General features: G+C 36.9%; 1 protein-coding gene across 1 annotated transcript in view; it reads right to left on the bottom strand.

The window, feature by feature from the left end:
* The window catches only part of KCNH8 (potassium voltage-gated channel subfamily H member 8), a 406,549-nt gene that overhangs the window by 90,991 nt on the left and 303,433 nt on the right, over positions 1–12,125 (bottom strand). The window contains exon 8 of the mRNA XM_024115187.1: positions 4,313–4,510. Coding sequence (XP_023970955.1) covers positions 4,313–4,510 — 198 coding nt within the window. The remainder of the gene's footprint in view (positions 1–4,312; positions 4,511–12,125) is intronic.

The raw sequence follows: 12,125 nt of genomic DNA, 5'->3' as shown, positions 1-12,125 counted from the left end.
CATTTTAGTTCTGCAGTTCCTCTAATTTTTAGAAACATCTTGCCAATTTTCAAACAGGCACATATATACAGGCAAACACACATCTACTGGGTTTTTTAAATTGAGACTGCATTGACTCTTTAGGTTAATTTGAATAAAACTGGTATGTTTACAATACTAAGTCTTAAAACCATCACCATTGTATATCCTTCAATTATTTTAAACTATTTGTAAATTTTCTAATGTTTTATACTTTTCTGTATAATAGTATTGCACATTAAAAATTTTTTTTTTGATGTGGACCAATTTTTAAAAGTCTTTATTGAATTTGTTACAATATTGCTTCTGTTTTATGTTTTGGTTTTTTGGCTGCGAGGCATGTGGGATTTTAGCTCCCCAACGAGAGATTGAACCTGCACCCCCTGCATTGGAAGGTAAAGTCTTAGCCACTTGACTGCCAGGGGAGTCCCAGTATTGCACATTTTAAAACATTTATTCCTGTGTATTTTATGTTTTTTTTAATTTTTAAAATATTATATTGTTTAATTGTTTGTTACTAATATATAGAAATACAACTGATTTTTGCCAATTGACTATTGGCTGACTTTTCCATCAGCCTTACTAAATTCACTTATTAATTCTAATAGTTGTTTGAAGCTTTTAGGATTCCTTCTTTGTTTTGAGTGTTCTCAAAGTTTATACAGATTTATCTAGGTATGGATTTTTTTCATTACTTTTGCTTAATCTCTTTGATAGTTTTAAATATGTTTCCCATAAATCAGTGGTGTGCACACTTGTTAATTACAGATGCTCACATGGAAGCTTTCCCTTCCCCCTCCTCCTCCTCACTCAGCCTGTGAGCGCCTCTGCCCTGGATAATTATCTAGGGTTCTTACACTCCCCTGCAACATTTAATACCACTCCTACCTGCTTTTGTAGTAAATATTGTATCCCTGTCATTAGCAATTTCATCGGCCTTGTGTGGGGATTCCTAATAAGATAACTTAGTGTTGATTCCATGGTAATACATACTTTAAATTAAAAAAAATAAATTATTTGTATATATTTATAGAAATTAAAAAATAAAATCAATTTGCAGTATATAATGAAATGGATATTTTACAAAAAGTTTTCTAGGTCTTAGTGAATCCAGGCATTTAAACTCACTAAACTTCTGCTGCCTTATATTAAATTGGGGTGTTAATAACCTCTAATTCATAGTGTTATGAGAATTAAATGAGCAAAGTGTTCAATATTGTGAGCTCTTATGATTAGTTCTCAAAATTATGCCAGTAATTTGTTAACTAGGAAATATTAAAATGAAGGCATCATTTCTCTTAGCCTAGGGTAATCGTCACAATAATAGAGTTGTTTCCCACAGACACAGATTTGTGAAGCTTTAATTAATAAATCTGAGTTACTCAGATGCCATTTGCCATTCAAAACCAATGGTTTCCTAAGTGCTGCTCAAGTCACCTAAATACTTTAATGCCATTTCCAAATGAGCACTGGTTTTGCACCAGGATAATTTGCTCAATAAACATTTACCAAGTGACAAAGTGGCATTATCTGATTATTTCCCATATCTTTTGGCTTTGTGACCAGCTTAGTTTCTACTCACAATGGATAGCAGGGAATAATAATATCCTTAACAATTTCTGATTCAGGACCACTTACACTATAGTTAGTGAATCAACAGGAAATAAGCTCAATTAGCTAACATATTCTTCCAATGTCAAATTAGTAGGTTAAGCCTTAAGCATTTGATCATTTCCAAAAATTTCCATCAGGAGTAGAAGAACATGGGCAAATATTAAATAAATATAGACTGTGTCTGTTTACAAAATGCTTGTCATTCTGCTAGGCTGAAAGATGGGCCATCAAGGAGAGCAGCAATTATATAAGCCATAATACTGGGTATAAAATCACCACCACGGGATTGGCACATTGCAGCTCTTTAGAAAACGAGAATTCCTGTTCTCTGCTCCCTACTGCTCTACATCGGCCAAAAACCTCTTCCAAGTGCTGCAGTCCCAGCATGCTACCTCAGCAACTCTGCCTTTCCAAGAAATTCTCCCAATCCCTGGCCCCGTTTCTCACTGCTTCTCAATTTCCTAACTGATTTGGCACTTAGCATTTACTGCCTGGTATTGTTAAAACTCTTTCCACATATTTCTTCCAAGGTGATCCTAAACTCCTCGAGGGAAAGATTGCCTTTATGCTGCTCTGGTTGCATGGTAGGCTGGATGACTCATTGCTTGAAGTCCCACATAATCAGTTCACATCTATGCAAGGAAGTTGGTAGAAACCATCTTCCATAATAAGGTTCAAACCTCAAAGTGATATCTGGGACTAAGGTCATTAAGAGAACATGATAATCTCAATTAACATACACACACTACTATATATAAAATAGATAATCAGCAAGGACCAACTGTATAGCACAGGGAACTCTACTCAATATTCTGTAATAAACTATATGGGGAAAGAATCTGAAAAAGAATGGATATATGTAGATGTATAACTGAATCAGTTAGCTGTACATTTGCAATTAACACAACATTGTAAATCACCTATACTTTAATATAGAACAAAAATTAAATTAAAAAAAAAGAGAACATGACATAACAAGCTTTTGAGGGAATACGGTGGGGCAAAAAGTACTCATAGAACTCTGGCTTAAGAATATTTACTCAATCCAGGTAGGCACCCACATCTCCATGAGAACAGCTTTATAATTCACATATTTCCATTTATGTATTTAATGACAGAAGTAAGTAATCACCTGGGTTCCAAACTTGCCTCTTTACTTACTGGTTGTATGGCATTGAAAACGTTACTTTATTTCTGCAAGGTTTAGATTTGTCATCTGAAAAATGTGGGTAATAAAGGTATCAATCCTGTCAGTTAGGAGGTTCAGAAAAGAGAAATGAAACTAAATATTTCATCTGGGGGAATTTATTATAAAGAACTGTTTTCCCTGGTGTTGGAGTGCTGAATGATCAGAAGGAGAGTCTAGATAGAGGTAACGTGAGTGTGATAGCTGCAGGAAGGAGCTTCTGCCCTTGGAGCTGGAAGAACAAAGAGAAGAAGTGGGGTTATCAGCACCGAGGAGCTCAGAGGAGAAGCTATGGGAGCCATGAGGAGTCAGGGCTCTGACTTTGGATGCTCTGACTTTGGATGCGGGGGTACCTCCAGCAGGTGCAGGGATCTCTGAGAAAGCCCAATGAGGCTGCTTCTGAAAGTGCCTGAAGAGGCTGAAGGCTGGAGCCACTTGCAGCTGTCTGAGGTGGCCTGCCACTCAAGGTACACTGCACCCATCAGAACCCGGAAGTTCCTTCTCCCCTCCTCCTGGCTCCAGTCTCCCTGGCGCCCCCTATTGGGAGAAGTGACTGACGTTAGCTGGCAAAGAAGAATGAGATTTGCGGAGTCCAAACCCCAGCAATACAAAGGAGAGTAGAGACGCTGGGTTTGAAGCTCAGACGTAATAGCATAATAACTTATCTTTTTGTTAAATGGGATAATAATGGTGCCGAACCCATAGATTTGCCTTCAGAATTGCTTGAGGTATTGTACTGAAGCATTCAGCACAGAGAATGGAACATAACCGCGATTAATAAAGGTTAAATATTTATTATTATTGTATTGGTGTTTGTTGCTTTTGTTTTAACTAAGTTATCTATCCAAACATCCTTAATTTACTATAGTAGTATTAATAAAATTTGATAACTCTCACCTGTTTGAAGCTATAAAATGGCATTTCAAATGTATACCTGTGATTCAGACTCATGTAACTCACAAACACTAAAGGTAAATAGCATGTTAGGAAGCAAAGTGCCTGCCCTTTCAAAATCAACCATCAGATACAAATACACATCACTACATATAAGATAGATAACCAACAAGGACCTACTGTATAGCACTGGGAACTATAATCAATATTCGGTAATAAACTATAAAGGAACAAATCTGAAAAAGTATATATATAACTGAATCACTGTGCTGTACACCTGAAACTAACACAAAATTGTAAATCAACAGTACTTGTATTAAAAACATATATATATATATATATATATATATAAAATCAACCATCAGGTAAATGCTTATTTCTTCATCTGTCAGAACATGGAATTCTTGACATCACAGACTTTCATTGCTAATCTACATGTATATATAACTGTTGGTCACTGATTTCCTAATTAGTGCTTTTAGACTCTTCCAATGTAAACCAATCTACCCTGTATTGGGTTTTAGGACAGAGTGAACATAACAGCAACCGTTTGGCAGACACTTGTTCCTTGTCTTGGTCTAAAGGAAGAATATTCCTTACCACCAATCAGCATGGTGCAGATGGAAAAGATCTTTTCTGCATCTGTATTAGCAGAGACATTCCCAAACCCAACGCTGGTGAGGCTGCTGAGTGTGAAGTACAGAGCGGCAATATAGGCACTTCGGATCGACGGCCCCCCCAAAGTATTGTTACCATAGTATGGAGATTCCAGTCTCTTTCCCAACTCATGAAGCCAACCTGCAATGGAAAAAAAATGAACATTTAAGCCCCCAAAATAAAGTCTCAGTATTAGCACCTGGGCGTAATGATGAATGAACATTTAAGGATACATGAAGTTGCTCAGGAGAAAGAAGAAAGTTAAAAGCAAGGAATTAGATTCCATGGCTCTAAAAGCAAAAGCATCACTTTCATGCAACTGTTTTTTATAACACACACAGCAGAGAAATATGCATTCAAGAGTGGATTGGTGGTCAAAGCTGAACAGGTTACTCTAATGCAAGAACTACATGCAGTGACAGAACCTGGGATTTCTACTCTCGGTAACAGTGTTGCTATATTTCACTAGCTGTTAAGCTTATTTCTCAATCGGAATTTTAAGAAACAAAGGGGTTGAGTAGGTATTTTTCAACCCTACATGATAGTAAACAGCAACCAACACAAGAATCTAGACTTCATATAGGCAAGATGGGCTTTATTTCTTTTCTTTTCTTTTTTTTTTTTTTTTGATGGACTTTATTTCTATCCAGTACAATCTTTCCTTATTTTATTCACCTGACCTGATATCAATTGCCTTTTAGGTCTTAGCTCATGTTTTCCTCAGGAAGCCTTCTCTACAACCTCATTCTGCTGTTTGGGGGTGGTGGGGGAAAACTGCAGAACTATGAGGTTCCTATAATGGAATTGGGTGCCCCCCTACAAGTGTTTCATGATACTGGTGTATATATGTGTCAAAACTTATCTAATTAAATGCTTCAAATCTGTGCATTTTATTGTTTGTCAATTATACTACCATAAAGCTGTAATAAAGCTATGTTAATAAAGATGGGAAATAGCAAGTATAATATTAATAATAATACAATGAAAACACAATACAAAGACCACTTTAAAATCCTTTACTGGAAATATTTTCTCTTTAAAATTTTATATTTAAAAATTCTATGTGTGTGTGTGTGTGTTATGAAACACTATGGCAATTCAGCTCAACCCATAAGGTCCATGAGACTTTTGTTAAGGGATGTTAGTCATTGACCACTATTTCCTTATTAACACTTCATTTAATGGCTGCCCAAGAAGAGATGGAAAGTCATTACATTGTTTAAGTAGTAATAATGCTGCCATTATCAACTAAAGTTATAGATTATGCAACTGTGTTAGGTAATTAAAATGCAGATTTGAAACAACTGGGTTCCTTGAGATCAAACAGAAATGCTCAGTGGCAAGTACTCTGTCTTATTTATCTTGTCTCTAGAGAAGTGTTTCTCAACCATTAGCTTGCCTCTGAAATATCTAGAGAGCTTGTTAGAGACAGCCAGGTCCTATCCCTGGAGTTTCTGGTACAACACATGGGAAGGTTGGGGAGAAGGGCTGAGAATTTGCCTTTGTAATAGGTTCCCACGTGATGCTGATGCTGCAGATCTAGGGGACCAAAGTCCCTCGACTTCGCAAAGTCACCTTCTAGAACAATAGTTCTCAATGCTGACTACAGCTGGGAAAGCATTTTAAAAATACACTGTCCAAGTGCCACCTCCATGTACTGAATCAAAATTTCTGGTTCCGAGTTCAGGTACTGATATTTTTAAAAAGTTCTCCAGTAGAACCTGATGTGAAGATAGAACTTAGAACCATTATTCCAGAACTTAGCAAAGCCCTTAACAATAGTAGAGTTTAATAAATATTATTTCTAAAAGTGAAAGAATTAATGAACATATAAATTGCTCTTGCCCTCTGCAATAATATGACAACAGTGATGCAATATAGCAACACATGAGCATTTATAAATTTGTACTAGATTTCTGTACAAAGTATAATGAATGTATTTTTTGATGATAGAGAATAATAATAAAATGAAAATTACACATTATGAAAGCTGACACCATTAGTAAGCTATGACCATTTATTCTGTCTGGAAAGGCTTCGTGAAGGAATAAACTCCACATTCAAATACAGATTTAAATCTGGACTCTTCCATTAAATCTGGACTTTTCCTTCCATCTGTGGGAATGACTAACTTCTTTAAGCTTCATTTTCTCATTTGTAAAAACACGGACACTATCTAACTTGTACAGTTGCAGTGGGATTAAATGAGATGCCACATGAAGAAATGCCAACCCCTGTTAGTGGCAGATATTATATTAGTATATAATATCTCTTTTCTCTCTCTTTCTCATGTTACTTAAATCAGAACAGAGAAAGTACAAAATTCAGAAAGTAAGAGAAAAATATGAGATCAGGAGTGAGTCATAATGGAAAAGGAAGGTGGTGACTAAGTGTACTCAGTAGAACCCAAGGGTGCCATCTGATAGAACTGAGCGTTTCTTAACTAATAGAAATGACAGGGAGGAAATCTAGGTGACAGTAGTGCTTAAAACGGGGGGAGTTATACACCCATTTGTGAGCCTGAAGAAAGACATGCTCCTTTTCCCAGGACAAAGCACACATGGAGACACACACACAATTCTGTGTACATTTTCAGGTGGTTCATGGCCTCTTCCTACAGGTTGGGTCCAAGGGCCCAGATTAAAGAGTTCTGCTCTAGAATTTTAAGTGAAGGGAAGGAGGAAGTGATAAAGCATGATTTGGTAAAACCTGGTTTAATCCTGTATGGAAAAAGATTTAGACATAAAGACAGCTTATCCAAGATTAATTAAAGAGATATCACAAAAGCAAAACACATGTGCATTTAAAAAATATTACTGGTCTATTTGTATGCACTGTAGGGGGAGAGTCAAGACAAGTAAAATCAGGATGCAGAGATGACATCTGAATATATCATTGTACTCAGGATGCTGATTTCTGCAGAAGAGTGCTCTTACAGGCATTTGACCCAAGCGTTGTCAAGTACGGCCAACTACAAGATGTTGAATGGCTGGTGGGTTGGCTATTTCTCAAGTGCCTTCCAAGCAGTGCTCTGAAAGGGATGTCATGTTTCTGCTCAAAAATGAAGTGATTAGAGGGGCTTGCCACTTTGTTCCATGTTGGTCATTCCCACTAATTCTGGGGAAGTCTGAGCAGCTGAAAAATGTCATTTTGCTCAGAGAGTAAATATTGCATGACTAATTTTTTTTATTTGATGCACAGAGGAATGAGAAAAACAACACCACACACAATAAAGCCACTGCTTCCTCTCAGCTGAATCAGCTATACAATCAGGTCATGAATAAAAAACTGGACCCATCTACTGATCTTGAATTAAAGTGTGCCTTTGTTTACAGAACCTCAAGTTTTCTCATTAGAAAAATAAAACCAAACAAACCCAGCCAAACCTTTGATTAAATTCCTTAATTGGAACAAAAGTAAAACATTTAAAAATTCTCCGAACCAAATCAGTTTTCATAGAATTTGATTTTCTTAATAAAATAGGATAAAATTTTGTGATAGGTCATAAGGATTATATTCGATTATACTCTCACTCAATTCCTGTTCATTTACATATGTGTGAAACTGTCTCAGAAGTGATTTAGGGAGCAAAACACAGACAAACAACAGACCTACTTTTGTTGATATATCTTTTCTGTCTAGCCAACTGTTCTGTCTATTTTCAGAAGCATCTTGTTTTTTAAGAAGCGTTGTTACTAAACTGTGTTGCAGCTATTGGAGCACAAGCAATAATGATGATAAAAAAAACTTGGTAACACGGAAAGGAGGTAACACCCACAAATCCGGGGATGGGCTCTGGGGGCTAAATAAAACGTTTTCACAGAACAGCTCGTCCGAAATGAGAGCACATGTTCCACTGTAACAAGACAGCATGTCACTGTACTGTACAGAAGAAGCAATTGAACCAATTTGGAAGCCAATCTTTTTTTAATCTAGAGAAACCCATCTCTAAAGGGATGTCCTAGAACAGTCTGTCTGCTTTTGCTCGATTTTTTTCCCCTAAATTTTGAAGGAAAAAGCGTACACAAAATGAAGTAGAATCTAAATATACTGGATACACTGCCATCTGATAAAAACAAAAGATATCGTAAAATAATCCTGTCATCACCAAAATAGATTAGATGAGTAAAACAGAGGAGATCTGTGAAATAAATATCAATTTCAAAGATAGAATGACTCTTAATGACCATGCCCAGAAGAGCCTATAATTAAGCATGATAGTTCAATCCATGTACTTTTCATTGCATACTTAACCAGTATTTTGCTTAATTACATACTTTTAACTCTATACAGGAGTTTCTTTTTATTTTAATCTAGGTTTCATACAGTAATATACTTACTTTTATGGTGCATATGTTTACATTCAGTTTGTACAGGTGTGACCTGCTTTATACAATAGATGTGTTCCTGAAAAGTTTAGTTTATATTAGTATTTGGTAAATTAACAGATATTTTAGCTTTAACGAAAGGAATAGAAGCATGTTATTTAAGGAAAGCCTATGGGAGGGTGTGGCCAAGATGGCAGAATAGGAAGATTCTGAGGTCACTTCCTTACACGGGCACACCAAAATGACAAATACTTACAGAGCAACTTTGATGCAAAAGTGCAGAAGACTAGAAGAAAAGATCTTCTATAACTAAAGATGTAAAGAAGGAATCACAATGAGATGGGTAGGAGGGGTGGAGATGGGGTATAGTCAAGACCCATACCCACAGATGGGTGACCCACCAACGGGAGGATAATTACAATTTTAGAGGTTCTCCCCAAGGAGTGAAAGGTCAGAGTCCCACCTCAGGCTCCCCAGCCTGGGGATCTTGCACTGGGAAGATGAGCACCCAGAACATTTGGTTTTGAAGGACAGTGGTGCTTACTTTCAGGAAAGCCAGAGAGCTGTGGGAAATAGAGACTCCACTCTTAAAGGGCACACACAAATTCTCACACATTCTGGGACCCAGTGCAGAAGTAGTCATTTGAAAGGAGTCTGGGTCAGACTCACCTGCTGATCTTGGAGCTCAACCTGGGGTCAAAGATGTTGGAGGCAGACATTCTGGGGAATTCGTTCTACTACAAGGACATTGTTGCTGGCAAAGCACCACTTTGGAATCCTCCCTCTAGCTTTTTAGTGTTGGAACCCAGCCCCAACGACCAGCCTGTCAACACCGGTACTGGGACACCTCAGGCCAAGCAACTAGCCTGGCGGGTACACAGTCTCACCTACCAGAAGGCTGGCTGCCTTAAGACCCCTTGAGCCTGCAACCACTCTGGGACCTGGCCCTACCCACCAGTAGCCAGCAACCTCCACAAAAGGCAACCAACCAGACTGAGGGCCAGCCACACCTACCAGACCACCCACAGTAGTGAGCCTGCCAGAAGAAAAGGACTCACACAACCCATACAGGGGTACCCCAAGAGCACATAGCTCTGGTGACCAGAGGGGAATGTGCTGCTGGGATGCATAGGACATTTCCTGTCAAAGGCCACCTCCCCAAGGCCAGGAAAAGTAACCAACCTACCAAATACATAGAAATAAAAACAGCAAATTAGGCAAAATGAGTCAAAAGAGGAATATGTTCCAAATGAAGGAACAAGATAATACATCAGAAGAACTAAGTGAGACAAGGAGTCTACCTGATGAAGAGTTGAAGGTAATAATTATTAAGATGTTCAAAGAACATGGGAGAAGATTGGATGAACAGAGTGAGAAGTTAGAAGTTTATAATAAAGAGTTAGAAAATATAAAGAAGAACCAAACAGATGAAGAATATCATAATTGAAAGAAAAAATACACTAGAAGGAATCAATAGTAGATTAAATGATACAGAGGAATGGATCAGAAAGCTGGAAGACAGAGTAGTGGAAATCACTGAAACGAAGAGAAAAAACGAAAAAAAAAAAAAGAATGAAAAGAAAGAGGACAGTTTAAGAGACATCTGGGCCAACATCAAGCACACTAACATTTGCATTGTAGGGGTCCCAGAAGGAAAAGAGAGAGAGAAAAAGGCAGAAAACATACCTGAAGTCATAATAGCTGAAAACTACCCTAACCTGGGAAAGTAAATCCAGTTCCAGGAAGAATAGAGAGTCCCAAACAGGACCAACCCAAAGAGGACCACACCATAGCACATTGCAATTAAAATGGCAAAAATTAAACATAAAGAGTGAATATTAAAAGCAGCAAATACGAAGCAACTGTTACATACAAGGGAACTCCCATAATGCAATCAGCTGACTTTTCAGTAGAAACTGCAGGCTAGAAAGGTGTGGCATGCTATATTTAAAGTTATGAAAGGGAAAAATCCACAACCAAAAATACTCTACCCCACAAGCTTTCATTCAGATTTGATGGCGAGATAAAGAGTTTTATGCCAAACAAAAGGTAAAAGAGTTTAGCACCACCAAACCAGCTTTACAAGAAATATTAAAAGGACCTCTTTAAGAAAAAAAGAAAAGGCCACAACGAGAAATATGAAAATTACAAGGAAAATCTCACTGGTAAAGGCAAATATAAAATAAAGGTAAAAAAATCAACCATGCATGAAGCTAGTAGGAAGGTTAAAAACAAGGTACTAAAAGTCATCTATATCTACAATAAGTAGCAAAGGATACACAAAACAAAAAGATACAAAATATGATGTCAAAAATTATAAACATGGAGGTGGGGAGTAAATGTAGGGTTGTCAAAATGCTTTTAAATTAAGAGATCATTATTAAAATAATCATGTATATACACAGGTTGTTACATATGAACTTTATGGTAACCATAAGCTAAAAGTCTTTAATAGATACATTCACAAAAAAGACAAGGTAATCCAAACCTAAAACAAGATACAGTCATCAAATCATAAGGAAAGAGAGCAAAAGAAGAAGCAAGAAACAAAAAAGAGCTACAAAAACAACTGCAAACAATTAACAAAATGACAAGAATGTAAATATCAACAATTATTTTATATGTGAATGGACTAAATCTTCCAATCACAAGACATAGAGTGGCTGAATGGATACAAAACAAGACCCATGTATATGCTGTCTAAAAGAGACTCATTTCAGATCTAAAGACACACACAGACTGAAAGTGAGAGGATGGAAAAAGGTATTCCTTGCAAATGGAAATGAAAAGAAACCCAGGGTAGCAATATTTATATAAGACACAATAGACTTTAAAACAAAGACTGTAGCAAGAGACAAAGAAGGACATTGCATAATGATCAAGGGCTCAATGCAAGAAGAAGATATAACAATTATAAACATATATGTATCCAACATCAGAGCACCTAAATACATAACGCAAATATTAACAGACTTAAAAGGAGAAATTGACAGTAATACACTAATAGTAGGGGACTTTAACACCCAACTTACATCGAAGGCTAGATCATCCAGAAAGAAAATCAAAAAGAAAACATTGGCCTTAAATAACACATTAGACCAGATGCAATTAATATGTATATACAGAATATTCCATCCTAAATTAGCAGAATACACATTCTTTTCAAGTACACATAGACCATTCTCCAGGATAGATTACATGCTAGGCCACAAAACAAGTCTCAGTAAACTTAAGAAGACTGAAATCATATCAAGCACCTTTTATTTTTTTTTTTTAACATCTTTATTGGAGTATAACTGTTTTACAATGGTGTGTTAGTTTCTGCTTTACAACAAAGTGAATCAGTTATACATATACATATGTTCCCATATCTCTTCCCTCTTGTGTCACCCTCCCTCCCACCCTCCCTATCCCACCCCTCTAGGTGG

Source organism: Physeter macrocephalus, chromosome 1 (assembly GCF_002837175.3).
Source record: "Physeter macrocephalus isolate SW-GA chromosome 1, ASM283717v5, whole genome shotgun sequence".
In the NCBI taxonomy this organism is placed as follows: domain Eukaryota; kingdom Metazoa; phylum Chordata; class Mammalia; order Artiodactyla; family Physeteridae; genus Physeter; species Physeter macrocephalus.
Note: the sequence above shows the minus strand (reverse complement) of the source record. Positions and strands in the feature narration are given on the sequence as shown.